Below are 19,963 nucleotides of genomic sequence, written 5' to 3'. Positions count from 1 at the left end.
GGACTCTTATTACCATTCACCACTCATCTCATGGTGAAATAGTCATTTAATATTCGACTCTTCATTAGCCATCCAGCTGAAGAATAGTAAACTGGTTCATGCTGCGTGTTACAGCAAACTGTACTTGGGGAGGAGACGAGTGGAGAAATGTTCTCCCCTTCACACTTATTTCATGCCTGGCTTTGTGAATGGCTTTGTGCCTAGCATCATTCCTGGCTTCGTGAATGGCTTTGTGCCTGGCTTCATAAATGGTTTCATGCCTGGCTTTATGACTGGATTGGTATCTGGCTTCATGGCTGGCTTTGTGCGTGAATTAGTATCTGGATAAATGACTAGATTCATGATTGGATTCTTGCCTGGATTAGTGCCTATTTTATTAAATGGCTTCGTGATTGGATTAGTGCCTAGCTTTGTGCCTGGATTAGTGCTTGACTTCATGGCTGGCTACATGCATGGATTAGGGTCTGGATTCAAACCTGTCTTCGTGCCTGGATTAGTGTCTAGCTTAATGAATGGATTCGTGAATGGCTCATGCGCGGCTGTGTGCTTGGTTTCATGCCTGGCTTCGTGTTTGGATTAGTGTCTCGCTTCGTGAGTGGTTTTGTGAATAAATTCATGTCTGGATTAGTGCCTGGTTTTGTGAATGGATTCATGCCTGGATTAGTGTCTGGCTTCATGAATGGCTTTGTACCTTGCTTCACGTATGGCTTTTTGCCTGACTACGTGCCGGGCTTCGTACTTGCCTCATGTCTCAATTAGTGCCAAGGTTTGTGAATGGCTTTGTGCCTGGATTAGTGCCTGGCTTCTGCAGCATGCACGATGGCCGGTGAAATCAAGCTTCACGGCCACTATTCATGCAGTGGCCTTTTTTTTTTCCATCATTGTGGGCAAGACTTGAGGGAACACAATTATGTTCCTTTTGGGGTTAGGGCAATCAATCACAGTATAACTCATTTACTGACTAGATATTTTTATTCTTGTGAATGATAATGCTTAGTCACATTAATATTGTGCAGGTTTTTTTATAGGGAGTTATATTGAAGCAATAGATTGAATGCTGGTGTATGATTGTTGATTGTTACAGCTACAGTATGTCCCATGCGTAGATTGCAGTACTGAGTAAATGGCTGTGGTCAGGTTACCAGGTTGTTACTGCCTGGCTTGTTAACATTAAAAATGTTGTTTTGTATTCCATATTTAATTCTAATTTGTTTTATTAGTTTTTTTATGTTTGGCTTTTTTCCTTAGACATTAAAATAGTGTCTCTTGCTAAAAACCAATTATTATTTCATAGTCGAAACTATTTGTTGCAGTTGGTTATTTCTAATAAGGCATTCCATTAAATTATGTGCTGTGCTCAAACAGTCTACATTTTTAATATTAAATTATAATAAACATTTGTTGGCTAAAAAGGTTGCAACCATGTTAGCATCTTTCAGTTACGTAGTTAGAAGTAATTATTAAATGTTATCAAATGATCTTGAAGAAATACATCAAGAAAATGTATTTACAGTATTCTCATCCCTAATTTTTCTTTAAAAAATACAATGTTTCCGATACATTAAAAAAAATTTTCATTATATTATAAAGGTGTGTCTAAAACTGTTGGAATGCTCTATAGCGTACATCTGGCAACAGAGCATGTGGAAACAAGGGCAGTGCTAATGGCAGAAATCACGCACACAGCGCACTAAGGTTAAGACACGCTATAGTTGTGTAGACTGCAGCTGAGTGTGTGGTGGGACCGCTGTATGCAGAGAGAAGAGATGGCAGAGCTGGAGTCTGAGCTGCAGGAGCGAGTCGACTCTGTGTCTCTGCATCGGCAGAATGTCAACAAGCTGGACCAGGAGCTGGAGGACATACACTCCTTCCTGCAGGTGACTTGTCTCTCTGTTTGCCATCTGTTTCTTCTCATGGAGTTAACTGTATGCCCTGTTTAAAAAACTTACCTGAAACACTATGCAATCGTTACACATAATCATGTTTATTTTTTTGTCGTCGAGTCAAGCCACTTGGTGTAAAGTTTGAGTCGGATTGACGTCTGTTTGCTGGTTGAAATTTGTTGGTAGCAGGAGCAGATAAGGTCGTGAGGATGCATAGTGCCAACCTTCCATGCACAGGTGCACTGTCTGCAAGCATGAGAGGCATGGGGTGTTCAGCCACGTGGTATGCAACTAGTGAAGGAACCTCACTCACTCAGCAGTAAACTGATGTATAAATAACTGAGCTTTTAAAGGGGGCGGGGGGACTTATTATCACCAATGTGCACATATCTTGTATGAACATGCAGACTTCTACTACAGAAATTGAGGATTATAACGTTTCGTTATATACAAAATAAAACAGTTCAACGCCGATTGCAAATTTTGATGTTTTTATTTTATTTTAATAGAATGTTGCACAGACGATTCCAAACACTTTCAAAAGAGGTTACTCATTCAGTCCACATACATCTGCCCGTCGAAAAACTGCCGGTAGCTCGCATGACGAGAAATTACCGGAAAATAATTGCGTAGATTGAGTCCTTCAGTAATGTTTTACTGCAAGTACAAAAAAATGGGACGACCTCGAAGAGGACCGCACCCAGCGAAAACGAATTCCGCCCCGAGCCAACATGCCTACGAAGGTGGCCGCAATTTCTAATTAAATTATATCCAAAACGAAAAAAAAGAAAATTAGGTTGATTTAAATATAGGCCTGGCTCCGACCACCAACGTGAAATGATCTCTTCGTAAATTACATGATAATTTAGCGAGAAGCCATCGAACGCGACCTACTCGTCCAGCGTTCGACAGACGACTGGTGATCTCATGAACTCGTCTCCTCCACGCAGGGAGTAGACGTCACATGACCTCACCGACCAATCACAGCACGCTTCATTCACTCTTACAGATATTAGCCAATCACAAAACAAGTTACAACACATGAAAAAATCTTGTACACACATAAATCTGGGCTTCCCCTGATCAGTCTCTTTTCAATTTCACATCGAAATCGGGGATTTCCATTCTCGTTCTCTCTCCCACACCGTGAGAGAGCAGTTATCACCCAGTTCCCATGCAGGGGGGGAATTACCGTCTTTATCTCGGTTGGCGGGGAAGCACTGTTCCTTTCTCACTCCCACTTACAGGCCTCTCATGCCTCTCTTTCTAACCATCACACAAGCCCAGACACAGTCCCGTGATTTATAATTATATTACAACACGTTAATAAAATTTAAGAACAATAATTATAATACGAATTACTTTACAAAATTAAACTTATTGAGAAACCCTGAATAAGTAGGCCTAACCACGTAAAAATCTAGAACAACGGCTCATTTGTGAATAATTACATAAAAATTACTAATGATAGAAAATGTCTAATAAAATAATCAATACCTTCTTAAAAACATAGCAAGTGAAAAATAACATATATTAGTATTCATAACTTCATATTATACTATTTCAAAACATATACACCACTCAAAAAACATTGACTTATTAATATTTACATATACAAAAAGGGAGTTTAAAAGAAAGTTATTTATTTAGGAGGGCAGGGTTCTGCAACATTACAGGATAATGCAAATGAAAGAAAATATAATTAAAAAAAGTAAACTCCAAGGGCTTGGAGTAGATTTAACTTGATGCCGAGCACACAGTGTTCTCCTAGATAAATGATATATGCTTACAATTTACAAATAAAGAAATTAAGTTATTCTACAAGTAGAGGGAGAGGGGTGGTTTTGGGACCTACCTAGGGCGACGGGGAGCAGGATGTAGGATCAGCAAGTTAAACATAGGTCCCACAGAGGGGGGAATAAGCAAGGGCAGGAGTGAGCCATGCTAAACATAGGAGCAGGTGCGGAGGAAGTGTGATGATAGTCGAAGGTGCTATTCTCGACTGCTTGTGACTTCGTATCCCCCCCCTTCCTCTCGGAACCCCATGGCGAGAGGCGTCTGCTCGTGGCTTTTAGAAACCAAGTGTCGCTGGTGTTATTTTTAAGAGTAAAAATCTATTGCTGCTTCGGGGGATGTATCCGAGGGCCGCGAGTCATCAGACAGTGGCGCTAACCATTAGACTAGGAAGTCAGCTGGGATATGATGAAATTAATAAGCAATTGATATCGTAGTCGGCTGTGCCAAGTTTAAATTCACGAAGCGCCACATTTCAAAAACTTAATTAGTAAAAGGCATCACAATAAAATAATAAGTTTCAATAACGGAGGCACCTCCTTTTTTTCCAAGTCACAGGTGGATAACGGCCATGTCATCTGCTCGGGGGTGACACTTTTAAAAAAGAATTAAAATTAATGTTTGCCATCGTTAGTGTGTGTCAGGCAATAGTAATGTAAGGTAGGTCGCGTCACATTTAAATTTCAAAAATATCTTCCCAGGGGGAGTCATTTGTGATTCTAGCTTATGCTTCAGGTGAGTGCCATCTTTTTATTTGTCCATAGAGTGTGCCAGTGTACTAGTTGTTGGTGCCACATTCAGTAACATTGAAGGAGCCACAATTAAATTTAAAAATTCTAAAGAGGGCCACAATAAACTTAAAAAAAAAAACTTAGTTACCGGTGTCCCATGACACTGGAACACCTACCCTAAGATGTTCATGTTTTGTATTCCTGATATGTTCGCCACCAGCAACACTCCTTGTGGCATTGATCGTCCCTGTGAGACAGGCAACCCACACAAACTTTAACTCCAGTAGCTGGGAAGGTTCTAGGTGCTGAACGAAGACCGGTGACCCGTGAGCCATTAACCAAATTTCGGACGGTTCCGAACAAGGTTAGCTTGGAATAATCGAGAAACGCGGAGTTGTTATGACGTGGGAGATATAAACCCCTCAGCAGCTCAGAGCTGCACGGCAGAAGTACTTTGAGACTGACTGAGTGCAACACCATCACACTGCCACCGCCTGCCCTTGTGACGTCATGCTGCCCATGTGACGTCATGCTGCCCAAGTGGTGGCCTTTGTGCACGACCGTCGATGTGTTGCTGGGTGTGGCGCGGTGTGGCATTCGTAACCTGACTGTTGAATAGTAGTGCAAGGATTATTTTGATTGTTTCGGACTATGAAAAACGACGAGCGACATTCCGGATAGAGAAAATTGACAGCGGGAACTGGCTCTAATCTAATAAGAAACTGAATTTATTTGTGGACGCTAGTGAAATCCAAGGCAAGCCAGATTCACAGATTAATTTCTTGAGAGCAAGACGTTAATGCCTATCATTCGCAACACAAGAACAGAGTTGTAAGCAAAACATGATCAAAGTTAACAAATGCAGCAGAAAATAAGATAAGTTTTTTTTTTAAATTTTATAAAATTTGTTTTTGTTGCATGTTTTGGGAGACAATTTGGTATTGCCATGTTGCAAACTTGCACAAAGTTGGATATTTTTTGTATATGTTACTGGGCTCATTCCATTTCCAGACTTCTCTAGTCACCCCATCATCAATTAAGCAGCGGTGCGGCTATTGGCCATATCAACTATATGTATCAATTCGTATTTAGCATATTTTTTCTGAAATAAAAACCAATTCTCTGAAGCTAGAGATAATCTCTTAAACACCTCAAGATTTTTAACTCGGTAGGTTGGCAGTTGTCTGTAGAAAGTGTGATGCTGAAAATTAACGATGTACTCAGAAATACAGGAGTTATTGTTTATTCATGTGGGGATGAGTACAAAGAGCAAGGTGTGTGGGATGCCTTAAGAGTCAGAGTGTATTTGCATACCTAAGCAAGCCCATGCCGAGCGCGGGCCAGTTCTTTGTTCAAACACAAGTCTGAAAGAATCTAGTCTAGCACACACTCTGTACGGTGATGTCACTCCTTGAGCAAATGTTGTTCAAGATCCGTGTGCCTTTTCACTCAGTGGTACCAACTCGCTCTCTCTCTTGCTAGAAATCACCCCTCCCCCCCACCCTGACACTACGTAATTTAGTTTTACATGCCTTGTTTTTATGTTTAGCTTTTGTTGAAATAATTTTTAAGTATTTTTTTAATGTTTCAAATGCCATGTTTGTTATACCAAATTATGTCCAGGAGATATACTATAGTAAATTGATCATAAATATACATTACTATATAAATATTTTTTAAATGTAAAATTGTAAAGTTTATGGACTAAGTTCAATTTGTTCTAAACAATCAGTGAGAATACTTTGAAAAATTTTGAAAGAAACATGGAATTAGATAGTGCCAGGTGAGGGGCCGCACTTTTTAAATAAAATAAATATAATTTAAATACATATTTTTTTGAGGTTTTTCGAGTGTATATCACGATCCAACCACAAAAATGATATGTTGCTTGCCAGTGTCCATTCAACACAACTGAATGTATGATGAATCTTGAACTATTTACCTCTTTGACTCAATTTGTGAGCTGATTCAATTTCAGTCAACTCAGCTTAGCTTGTCTTGGCTTATTGAGATCCGATCCATCTCTACTATTTACGCCATTGTACACTCTGATAGCTAGTTTTAACAGTATGTAGTATTTTATATGTCTCATTGTTTCTGTTACCTTCACTGTCACTGAGTAATGACTACTTGTTTTGTTATGTTTAGTTAGTTAGCAGCTTAAAATTTATTTTATTTTCTATTTTTTCTTATCTAGCCCCTTAGTAGGTGATTTTTTACTTTGTTTTTCTCAATTTTGGTGTGTCATGTTTTTATTTGTTTGTGGACATCAATGATTTCAGAGCAGAAAATGAGAATAACTTCATGGTATAGTATTGAATAACTGTGCTTTGTATGTCAGGCTGATGCGGCCAAACTAGAAGCTATGAGGAAAACCCTTTCATCAAGAACACAGGAACAGTTGCAGAAAATAGCAGAAAGAAAACAGTCGTAAGTGTCAATTTGTGTATTTTTTGTGGTGTTGAAATTTGCAAATATGTTACCTGTTTTATTTTACAATTAAATAAAAATTTTCATATAAAAAAAATGTGTGCATGGAGTCCACGTTTGACAGAAGTGAAACTACTTGCTTATTAAGTATAGATAGAGATGCATTTTAGTATTTCTTTTAAATAGAACAAGAGATAATAATTAAGAATAGTAAGGATGTGGGAATGCTCTCAAATGAAATAACTCTTTTCCACATGAATAAATTCTAGATTCCTTAAACAAAAAAAAAGTACTAATAAACAATTTTTTCTTCTACATTTAAAATAAACTTGCGCAAAGTACAATTAATTTTTAATTTTAATAATTCTCGAACTTGAAGTTTGCCGATAATTAAGTAGTTTATACAGCTTAACTAATTGTCCATATGGATGTCTGGAGTTTGAGGTAGGTATCTGGCATGTGAAAGTGACAGCATGGCGTACGAACCGGTCCTAGCCTAATGCTACTTTGTTGAGCCACTGTCGCCCACAGCTACATTCCTATTGAGAAATATTCACGCCTCTTGGTTGGACGTAGCATATCGACACGCTCGTGGGCTCATAACTATAATACAGTATGTGATTTAATTAAGTAATAATTAGTGACAATAATTACCAGTGTCAATTTAAAGTGTGGAAAGCATTATACCTGCAAAAATATTTAGTTACACAGCTAAAACAATACTTGCATAACACTGTTTAACACTTCTGATTTATACAAGTAATTAAAATAATATGTACATGTAAGGACAATATATTCTTGTGAATATAGCCCGTGGCATCTGGCACAGGAGGGTCCCTACCGCCACAACCCACCCATCCCTACATTGTATGATTAAACCTGAGCCGCACGCCTCCACGTGGAGCCCGCTCAAGGCTGCTCCAGCGATCACCGACCGCGCCAATGGCCCCAGAGTGGGGATAGCTTGACGCGCCACCCCCAAGAAACAACCATGCATATTCAAGTGCACATGAGCCGAAAGAGTGCGAGGACATGAATGCTCAAATTCACGAGTGGGGTAGTGTGCAAGTTTGCAAGATGGCAAGAGCACAAGTCTGCAAGTGTGCCAGTGCACAAGTGTGCCAGTGTACAAGTGGGAAAATATGCAAGAGCGCAAGTGTGCAAATGTGTGAGTGTACTAGTGAGCAAATGTGCAAGAGTGCAAATGTGCAAGTGTGAAAGTATGCTGCATCATTTCTACCTTTCCCAGTTCCCTCACCACATATCTAGCTGTTTCCCCTCATGTGAACGGAATTTTCGTAACGCTCGAAAATTATTGCCCCCTCAGCAAAGAAGTATCACTTCAAAAGTCTATTTGTAATTTTATCCCAAAAAAAAAGTATTGTGAACTGTTTACTAGGTGAAGTATTCCCTAAGCTGCAACTATTATTTATTCATATCATATTTATTTGAGTCTGGGAAGCTTTGAAAACTTAAGAGATGTTTATTTTAAATTTCAAATTTGTTGTGTATTGTTTATAACAGATTCTATTTAATCTGAACATTGTTTTTGCCTGCCATTGCACGAAATTCTATTTACATAATACCTGTTATACAAATGTCCAAACAAATAAAATATTGGGACTTATTTCATAATTTGAAAGTTGTCTGAAGCATGATTTCGAAAGTGTTCGGGTTAGCTAAAGTAGTTTGCCAACCCTGGAGACTATGCTGCCCAGTTGTAATGCTTACAATAGTGCCATCTTGCTAGCTGCTTGCTCTCGCACATACACATCTACTTCTTGAGTGTTTACGAGCAAGACAGCAACGGTGCAGTATTCATGTTGTTCTGTGCCGCAGCCTGTCCCTGGACCTGAGGGCCGCGGTGCCGAGCGACGACCCGAGCACCGGGGACGCCTCCTCGGAGCTGCCGGAGGGGCAGGAGCTGACTACCGTCACCCTGTCCAGCACGCCAGGCACCGGGGATACCTTCCACACGGCCACCTCCCCCGGCGCCCCGGCTGCAGGAGAGGCCTCCCACACAGCCGCGTCTCCGGACGACCCACTCGGGGACGGAGACCTGGTCACCGGAGACACCTCCGCGTACGACGGAGCCCCCGTCGCGGCAGACGCCTCCCCAGTTGTCGCAGCCCCGGTCGCGGCAGACGCCTCCCCAGTTGTCGCAGCCCCGGTCGCGGCAGACGCCTCCCCAGTTGTCGCAGCCCCGGTCGCGGCAGACGCCTCCCCAGTCGCCGGCAGCAGCGACGGACCCGTGGAGGTCCCTTCCCCGGCGTACACGCCCATGCAATACGTGCCGCGGGTGCGCCGGCCGCCTGCCGCCATCATCAGGAAGGTAGCCTGACCAACTATGTACAGTACAACCCTGTTACAATGAATCTGAAGGGAGTAGTTTATATGTTCACTATACAGGGGAAACTTTATATCTGGGAAAACTTTTATATTGGCAATACATACTCAAAAGCAAAATCTTAAAACTACACATAGGCCTAAGCCAAGGAAAGAAAGAATGAAAATACTCAAAGCAACATTTTTATGAGCAAATGGCAGATATTATTTTTTAATGCACTACACATGTATAAACTTTCTATTAATGGTTCTTCGACATCGGCGTATTTAGCCTTTTTTTCAGGCGTTTAATACTTTGTGACGTATTCGCAGCTTGAGAAAAAAGATTGTTCAGCTTGTTTAATATTGTACTTAATGTGGATGTTACAATTCCCAGTTCCTTTGCTATTAAAACGTGCGGGACAGTGGGGTTGGAGTCTACCTTTTCAATAATGTACAGTTTATTTCGCACAGATAATGCCTTACGTTTTTTACAGCGTTTTTCACCCATTTTTATGTACGTATTTCTTATTGAAGCACATTTGAAACTTAATAACACAAAATTATTTTTACTGTCAAAAGTAAATAAACGAAAAATAACGAGTCTGGCGCATCAAAGATCACTACGTATCATTTAGTATCGCAGTTGCTAAAGCTGGAACGAAATTTTCTCACTTTCTATGGAAAAATTTAGTCCACAGAGTTCTATCTAGTGGTAGTCTTACGAACCTTACTCGATCAAAATGTCCGAAACGTGAACGATAAAAATTAGACGTAAAAATATTGAATTTGCTGCTATAATGTACATACGTATTTGTGGCGGTAATTTATGTTTAATTTTGATAACATTTTAAATGTACTTGCGTTCGCCCATTCTTTAAATATGCAGGGGAAACTATTTTTTATTTACACCATACTGATCACCATTTTTGGCTACACGTAGCCTATCGAGACCACTCGAATACGACTTGTTTATAATATGAACAGTGGACAATTGAGTAGCGTATTGTGGAGAAAAACTTCAATGTGATCCAGAAAAGACGTTTTGTGAAAAAACTTGTAATTATATGAAAATATTTGAGATAAATTTGCATTATGTCGGCAAAATTTGTTCGTGGTACACGGGTAAACGTATCAACATTGATTAAAGTTGTGCGCTATATCTAATAAATTTGAACAAACGCATTGAGCGTTTCCGCAGCATTCAGAACATCAGACGCACTCACGGTAGGGTGATTCTTCGCTGGTTCGTCATTTTCACCATCGCTATCTTTGCCATTCGCGTCATTGGCGATGATATTTTCCACAATGTTTTCATCAGACGGTTCTTCACAAGTGGCGACAGCATCGTCGACACACGCATAATTATAATTGTCATAACATGTGACAAATACTAACTGTGATTCACGCGCCAATAAAGGGGGCGGGGTGAAGTTGGGGTGCCGAGGTATTGGTAGGTTGTGTAAACAAAACATTGTGCGTCATTTTAACCGGACGTAATATAATATTTATAATTAATGGTCGCTATAAGCAGTTGGTCACTTAAAACGGAGTCGCACTAAACGTTTATTTTCTCAGTACCTAACATTATTGTCGTTAAAAGCGGTTAGTCGTTACAAGCGAAGTATTTGTATATGAATTCTACTGCAAATTAATTTCAGTTAAGTGATTATATTGTCTGAACAGTACTTTTAGATCAGTAATGTTTTACCTTACCGGGCATTTTGGTTATTGATACACGTACAGAAAGATACCTCATAGGTATTAAAGTGTAGTTTAAATTTCAATGATATGATTATATATTATATTAAAAATAAAAATAATTTCATTAACAGAAAAAGTTACAAACGTTTCAGCAGCAATTTTTGGAAATTCAGTGCTGCCAATTGCCTTTCCAAAATAATTCTAATGTAAAACGAGCATCGCTGAACATGCACAAGGATGCTGTATTTATAGCAATTTGGTTATGTTGCTTTTAAACTTATTTTAATATGGGCCCAGTAATCCACTGTTAATTTTTTTTAAATATTATTAAAAACTTATTTCATTATAATTCTTAAAACAAATTTCTTTGGCCCAAGGAAATGATATTAAATTTTTTGAAATATGGTTTGAAATATATTCTAATGAATTTAATGGCAAGGAAGTGTTAATTATTTTTATTTCAACCCATGTTTTTACGGTACTAGTTTGTTTCATGAAAAATTGTATTAGCCAAAGGTTTTAGATAATGTTTAAAAATTTTACAGTATATTATAATGGGTTTGATAATATACCTACTAAACAAGATATGAATTTTTTTGTTTGAAACCTTAATTCCATCCCTTGCAGTAATGGTTGGTTACATAAAATTTACTTAAGAAAAACATTTTAGACAATACTTAGAAAGTTTAAATTAAATAAGAACGGATTAGATAGTGTACATTGTGCGGTAACAAGAGTTCCAACACATTAACTATTTTTATTATTGTTTATTTTAATTAATATTAACAATTGTGTAATGTTTATTTTCCGCATTTGATATCTACAGCAACAGACTATTTTACAAACACTTATTTTCCCAGTCCAACGATATAATAACAGTTTGAAATATTTATTTTGAACATTAACCTATAATATTGTTTGTTATTTTCTTTGTTTTCAGCACGGACTTATAATATGTTTGTAATCTCTTTGGTTAACGTATGTTTTTAAATTTAATTATTTTAATTTAATTATATCTTACCTTGATCTTTGCCACGGGTTGTTATCTGAAGGCCATATGTCTTAAATGTTCTTCAGCCAATCAGCAGCTGGTTCAGGTCAGGAGATTTAATTAAATTTTAATTGTTATAGAGAGAATGTAATAAGGCATCATCGTCGTATGGTTTTTACTAATTCGCCACTTATTATTTTGGTGATAGAAAATGTAAGTTTTTAGCTTCAGTTTCTATATATATCGACATATTCACCAGACTCACAAATTGTTTGTGAGTATCAAATATTATAGTAATTGACAGTTTGGCCACGTATTTAATAAATACGTTTTTGCCTTGCAAAAGACGCGGCTTTGGACATCATCAAGGACATTGAAATATGTTAATTTATTTTGTCATCATACGAATTTTCAATCAATTCGAAATGTCTTATTTATTATTGCCAAACAATTTAAACTACCTAAATCAAAACATTTTCGTCTGGAATTAGAATTCAAAAACCAATGGTCTTAGTGTATAGTTTCTCTAAGCTGACCCTGAGTTATAGCCGTGGTAATATAATTATTTTCATTGAACCCTCACGTGAACTAACAATATGTATAGTCTTTGCAACATATACACAGTAACTTGAAGAAATACTATTTAACATTTGGGACAATAGACTCTTGTAATTACATTTCTGTTCCGTCATTATATCCTGTGATTGATCCAGCTGATAATCAGACGCATGTCACTAATTTCAGATTAATAATATTAATAATGCAATTGAGAATTCTACGGAATTGTGGCCCATGTGTTAAGTTAATAAATGGATATGGTATTATATAAATTACATAGCAACTATTTATTCTAGTATTCCTACCTCTGTATGTAATGGTAATGGTAATTATTATTATTATTTGTGTATAAAACGCAAGTAAACATTCAAAGAGTATTGGTAAATATTATTAATACTATTAATCAAGACCAGTAACGTTGCAACATGGTACGGAAGTTTTAGTTGTTTTTTTATTACATCCCCTGTTTTTTCAACCCCTTGACTTAAGTAATGATTCGTCTTAGCAAGAATTGTCTTAGACCAAAGTTTTAGTAAATTCTAGAAGAGTTACAATTTATTATTATAGATTTTACATCTTACCTGATAAAGGAGTTAGGATTTTTTTGTCTTTTAACCCCTGTTTATTTCACCCATTTCAGCAATTGTTAGTTGTATCAAAAATTGTTTCAGACAAAAAATTTTGAGGTAAAAATTATATGATTTATATACAATTTGAATGGATTCAATTATGTGGCTTCCAAGGAGTTATGTTTTTTTTGTCCTCCAATCCTTGTTTTTATACTTATAGTAATGGTTGGTGATATCAAAAATATATTTTGACAGAAGTTTTTTTTATTACTCCTACTAGTTATAATATGTTCAAACTGAAATGATGTTCATCATATTATGAAAGTCAACAATTTTTCTATTTTTCAAAAAACCTTCCCTATTTATGCCCTTTGGATGAATTTTGTCCATTAAAGAACTTGGCCAAGATTTTCCATTACTATATTTTTTGTATTAGCTAGGAAGTGATTTGGACAAAATTACAGCAGTTACTTTATTTACCTGCGTATGGGTCGCGTATTTTGTGCCGATCTTTAGTGTAAAAAATGTACTTCAACCCATATGCGAATTTTGGGTTAAAAAAAATAATATTCTACTGTGTGGTTGAATGAGCGTCTGGCCGTAGTCCACTGCCACCCGCCAAGCGTCGCTCACCGGAAATACACCATTCAACACGTAGCAAAAACAGGGGTGACCAAAGTTCTGCCCACCACACCACTCAGTCCATAATACACGCTAGCTGCTAAGCTAAAGTAAACAGTTAAAAGCTACAGCTCGCTAGCCACTATATAATAATATAAAAATAATGTTTAGGCCAAGTCCCGTGACAGTGAGCAGCGGATGTGGTCACATTCAGACTGCAGCTCCATCCAAGATAATGCAGTCTCTAGATATGCAAATGTCTCACTAGCTGATGGTCCCGCATCTGGTTCAGTAGCCACATCGTTCCTCTTGGTTATCAGTTTTTTCTATTTGAGTTACACTTTGAGTTAGCTGATCTTCATTTAGAATTTGATACACAGAATCCGAACATCCACAAGCAAGCTCATCGCCTAAGTCTTCTCCACTGCATTTGGAGCAACCAGGAATTTATTTAAGAGAATGTCTCTTATGTTCTCGAGCGACACATCAACCTCACCTTCTTTTGCTTCCCTTTCTTTATCTTCAATTTCACATTTTTATTATTCTTCTTTCTCTTTCTGTTTTTCCTTCTTAGTTGAAATGCCTTTCAGTTTGTTCCAAGCTCTTTTTAATGTGTGTGTTTTCACCAAATTCCATGCTTCCACCACCATATAAGAGAAATCATTTAAGTTAATTCTTTGGTATTGAGCCACAATGCCTTCTTCATTTTCGTCTTCTATGAAAAGCTTCCTCAACAGTAGTCTTTTGCAGTGTCGCTTCATAGTTTAATTAATTAGTCCATTGGCTGCAGCACACTGGCATGACGGCAGGAAAAGGGGTTTTAAATGTCTGTTTTTTCTGTCAAAAATGTTTTCTGTGGGGTGGATGGGTGCCTTATGCAGAATCAACATAACCTCACTGCCTTCATTTTTTATAGCCTTCTGATATTTTTTTCCCTCGGGTATGAAAATTGATTTATATACCATTTGGGTAAACAAAGCAGCCGTCATCAAGGCCTTTGTTTGATTTTTGCAAAAGATGGGAAGTAATTTTAGTTTTAAAAGCTTTTATTTTATTTGCCTATCAACAGGAGAGGAATTTTGTGATTTCCTGTAAAGTTGGCACAATTCAGCACAGTAATACACAGTCTTTGATTACCTTATGGTCAGGCGCAATACTGTCCCTTTCAGAAGCTAGAGTGGTTTGGGCAAAGCCTTTCAAATAAGGCCAGTCTTGTCTGCATTATACACAAACTCGGGGTCATACAAAACATCTTCACTTTTGAATCTTTCAGTGAATTTTTCTGCTGCTTAAGGGTCTCCTGTAAGTTTCTAGCAACTTAAATCAACTCTCGAATACCTTGTCTTGCTTTGGAAGTTCCATAGCCACCCATTACTCGCTTTAAATAAAGACAAGTGTCAGTTTTCTAGGCTAAAAGTTTTGCTTTTTCACAAATAATCGGCCCTGAAAGAGGGTTGCCCAATGTTCCCTGCTGCAAAAACCACTTGAATACGGCCTCTTTAAGAACTCTGCTGTTTTCATCACTTTTCTAGAAGAACTACCATCTTCATTCTCAAGGTCAGACACTAAATTTAAAATTGAAGACTTTTTTTTTATGTCCGAAATTGTTGGTGATCCAACGCCAAACTCCTCAGCTAACTGCTTGCCAGTCTTTCCTTTATCCACTTGTCAAGGATTTTTATTTTGTCTGCCAATGATAACACAATACATTTTCTTTTAGATATATAATCCACAGAAAAATAAAACACCCTCATGAAACAAAAACATACACTGAAGACAGAATGAATAACGAAAAACTTAATCTGGTGAAGAACACAGTCTTGACTGGCATTTGGCAAGGACTAAAGGCTCACTTGATTTATTACTCATCGTCTGCATATGCTGTAGCTGCTACGGTACACTCACTGAAAGGAGAGCCCAACAAAGCATGAATAACTGATCATATAGTAACAACTAATAACTGCCGAACAAAGCTACATAACTCATTAATGTAATAAAATTAAGTATTTTTATTTACTTAAAGATGTTCGGATAGCTGGAGTACGAATTGTTTGAATTCTCTCTCTCTCTCTCCCCCCCCCCCCCTCATTTTCCTCTATTTCTCCCTGTCCCGCTGTGTGTTTGTGTGTGTTGTGTTTTTGTTTGTGTGTGTGTATAAACTCTTGATTTGACTATGGTTTTGGGGTCTCTGCAAACGAAAAATTGTCTAAAAATATTTTGGAAGTTGCACCATGGTAACTGCTACATTAGGTTGTCTTTCTTTGAAATCTACCTAAATAGTGTTTTGTATGTTGTCAACAAATAATAATCAGAACTATGAGAAATACAAAATTGTGCAAATCCAAGTCATAATAACAGAAGCAAACAGAGAGGACAGCGCATAGATAGACGGCATGTCCAGGAGAAAGCGGGTGGGCGGCAGGAATCATGCCTGATTGTACGGAACTGTTATTTGTGAAAGGAGGATGAAGATAATCAGACAGGGGGAGGTGGTGTCTACTGCACCATGTGCAGTACACTTCTTGTCAAGAGAAACATAGTACAATGTGCTTCAATGAATTTTGAGCATATTTGAAGTTTTATAACAAATTTTTTACGGCTCCTCGAAAAGGAATTGTAATAGGTAGTGGTAATTGAGAGATGGTCACAATAAACGTGTTGTTACAACTGGGTTTTACTGTAGTAAGCATTTACAATTTAAGATTAGGTATTTGTTTAATTCCATGAGAACGATTTTAGTTGTGTCTATTGTAGTACAAATTGTTTTTTACCGAACAAAAAACCTTTAACTACACGTCAAGCTGGAAGCTTAAATTTCACTATTTTGGCAAGAGATGAAATTAACATTTCAAATTAACTGAACAGCTGAGTGGAAAAAGGATAACATTCCTAAAAATGGCGAAATGAACCTGAGATAGCCAATTTGTAGTATTTCTTATACTCTATCCATTTAGTGTAAGAAGGATAATATTGCAGTGGTAGGCCATTGTTGAAAATGATGAATATTTCATTGAGATGAAGGATAAAATTCCAGGAATGTTATCCTTCCACTCAATATGAATGCTGTCAAAATATTATATATGACTATTAATTGCCTCAAATGCGTGCAAAAATAAATTTATTATGTTTAGTATATTAATGTCTTGTCTTTAATGCATAATTTCTTATGCTTTGGGGTTGCAAACATTATTTATTATTACTTTTTTTGACTGTTTGTTGATTAGTGGAAAAAGGATAACATTCCGGCACTTTCAATTATTCGTATTTCTTTACTTACTTTGACTATGGACTCGGATATTGTGTACTTTTGCTGTATACTACTACACCTACAGTTGCTCAATAGTGAAGTTTTTAATCCAAACTGTAGTTTTCGTACAAATCAGTTTTTCCTATTTTTCTCAAAACATGTATATATGGAATATTAACCTTTTTCCACTCAGCTGTTCAATTATTTTATCCTGAAACTGCCTCTTACTAAAGAAAGAAAAACATATTCAATGATGACACGTGAGATTGTAAAGTTCTACATGTGTACATTTAAAATTAAAAGTAGCTTTTTTTTTTTTTTTTTTTTTTTTTCTTCTTCTTCTTCATACCTCTGGGAAAAGTGGGTAGGAGTGAAAATTTTCTAAGTTTAGTTTCATTAATAGTAAGCAGTGGATTGAAGTTGAACTCTGACTGCCTTTTGAGATGGCATGTAAGAATATTGAATAAATTGAAAATTAAATGATCACTAGTTTATTACAAAGCAGGATCATAAATTTCTTTACAGGATGTTCTTGATGTAATGAAAAGTTACTGCTAAAAAAATCTGTCTTTTCTTAAGGTTTTTAAAATGTCTCCATACAGAAACTGTGACCTATTTTCAAGCAGCAAAGACACTTGTGTTTTTTAGTGTTTTTGGCTTATCATATCATGAAACACAGAGAGAAAGTGTCAAACTTCGCAGCATGAAACTCAAGCCTTTGTTTCAACTATTGCTTTAGGAATGAATGTCGTTACAGGCAGGTATCCTCCTCCCCCCCCCCCCCCCCTCCTCAAAGTCCTAACAACTGCTATAAAAGTATCATTCCCACCAAAAAAAGGAAAGAATTTTAAAGCAAAGGCAGACAAGAGATTCTATCGTCCCCTTCTCCAATGAACCAGTGCATACACTCCTGACTGCACATCATCTCCTTAATCTATACCACCTGATATCACTGGAATTTCTTACGAATGAACCATAAATTTAAATTTTTTGTTATAATTTAACATTTTTACAACAAACTGCAATTTTATATATGATTGTAATGTTTAAAATTTTAAGAAAAAATAATGGTTTCGGCAGAATTAAGAATAGCCTTGACTTTTTTTGTACTTTTATGTTGATAATGTGTAATTTTTTTATATATATATAATTATTTCATGTACAGTTTTGCATTCAGTTCATCCATATCAATATGCTATTAGCTATTGTGTTTTATTGTCCATGTTTGCATTGTATTGTAGAGCCATTTTACTTATTTGGTTCTTCACTTTGTGAAATACACAGTCCGTTGATGTGGACATGTGCTTTGTTGTGTTGGCAGTACCCGCTGATCAGGACGGACAGCCTGCCGGAGAACGTGAAGTGTGTGGGGGATGCGATGCGGGCCATGAAGCAGCTCTTCCAGCGCATCGCTGACCAGAAGATGCTGATAATGCACAGCCTGGAGAACGATTGTGACAAGACTATAGTCAATGCCCAGATCGCTGTGAGTCCTGTGTCTGGGCTTCCTGAGCGAACAAGTCCAGCTCTTTTGTTTCATTTGCTCCTTTTCTTCTGATTCTTTACAAGGAAAATTCTATTTTTAAAGTATTACTATGTTGTTGCATAGTTTTCTGGGCAAGTTTACAACTGTTTTGCAAATTTTTTTTATCTTTTACTTTGTGCTAACAAATTATTACTTGAAGGTCTTTAAAAATAATAAAATAGATTGTTGCTTTATGTAATTACCGATTACAGTAAATTTAATCCCTGTTGAGAAGTTTTTCAAGGTACCTACATAGAAATGTAGACTTATTATAAAAAAAAATTTGTAAAATTTTACGTATTAATAGGTCATGTGCAAAATTTTTTCAACTTATTATGCAGGAAATTTCTTTGAGTAGGATTTTTTTTTAAGAGGATTTTATTGAACTTACCAAAAAAAATTTAAAAAAAAATAAGTTTTATGGATTATTGCATCAAAATATTGCAACCATATAACTTAACTTCACTTCAACCTTTGTTCCCTGTTTTCTTTTTCTTTTTTTCATGCAGTATTTTGAAGAAAAAAAATGTGTGTGTACTTAAGTACACACTTTAGAAGTTATACGTACTCCCTTAGTTGGTGTATTTAAAAAACTAACTTCAATTTTGCATTCAAATAATTAATTGAAATATAATAAAAGGACTGGAGTGATGTTATAAATATGGTTTGTAAAGTATAAAATAAATTAATTAAATTTTTTTTAACAAATATTCAGTATTCAATATTAACATAAACATGTGTATATTATTAATTATTTAATTTAGTAAATTAGCATAGATATTTTAAAATTAATAATAAAAATTAATAAATATGCTGAATTTTAAGTTTCATTATCTATAGTTAATTAAATAATTTTTAATGCAAATAAATTATACATACGGGAATATAACTTCTCTTACATTGAGGGTCTGCTAGGCAGATGGCTTAGTATCAAAAGTTAGTAATGGGCACCACTGTATCTAAAGGGCACATGGACCAGGCTGAAACCCCTCTCAGGGTGTGACGTAGTCCATGTGGGATTGAAATATGTACCCTCTTAGCTTTCCAAACATAACTTACCACGACCTGGCCCGCTCTCAGCGTCGGGCACCCTTGTATTGCACCTATGTACGACTTGAGTGAGCTCTTAAGGTGTCCCACAAACCCACTAACGAGAGATGGTCGGCACATGGTCAGAAGAGAATTCAGTTTAACTCGCACATTTTGATATATTCAGAGTTTACATGCCCTCGTACATGTATTTCCTTAATAAGCAGGAAAAAATAGCCCCAATACACGAATCTAAGTTGCAGTGTGGTCCACACACGTTGCCACACAAAGCGTTATGTAGTTAATGATTAAAGACTCGTTAAAGAGTTAATAAATGTAGTTGATGATTAAAGCCTCATTACAGAATTAATAAAACAATTAAACAGCCCACCAGCCGAGGTAAGCCCCAAGGACAAACATAAAAAGGTTTTAAATGTTTAAATAAAGTATTGCAAAAGATAAGGTCCCTGGGGTATTGGTTATGATGAACTGGGACGGATACCCGACTGCATGAAGCACACCACTAGGCGGACACTCGACTGCATGAAGCACACCA

At 36.9% G+C, this 19,963-nt stretch overlaps 1 protein-coding gene across 3 annotated transcripts in view; it reads left to right on the top strand.

Annotated features, from left to right (window-relative positions):
- LOC134531132 (kinesin-like protein Klp98A) overlaps positions 1-19,963 on the top strand; it is a 211,020-nt gene that overhangs the window by 162,215 nt on the left and 28,842 nt on the right. For all 3 annotated transcript variants that reach the window (XM_063366715.1, XM_063366717.1, XM_063366716.1), the window contains 4 exons: positions 1,758-1,877; positions 6,750-6,838; positions 8,678-9,170; positions 18,175-18,339. In XM_063366715.1, the coding sequence (XP_063222785.1) occupies positions 1,758-1,877; positions 6,750-6,838; positions 8,678-9,170; positions 18,175-18,339 (867 nt within the window). The remainder of the gene's footprint in view (positions 1-1,757; positions 1,878-6,749; positions 6,839-8,677; positions 9,171-18,174; positions 18,340-19,963) is intronic.

Source organism: Bacillus rossius, chromosome 3 (genome assembly GCF_032445375.1).
Source record: "Bacillus rossius redtenbacheri isolate Brsri chromosome 3, Brsri_v3, whole genome shotgun sequence".
Taxonomy (NCBI): Eukaryota; Metazoa; Arthropoda; class Insecta; order Phasmatodea; family Bacillidae; genus Bacillus; species Bacillus rossius.
Note: the sequence above shows the minus strand (reverse complement) of the source record. Positions and strands in the feature narration are given on the sequence as shown.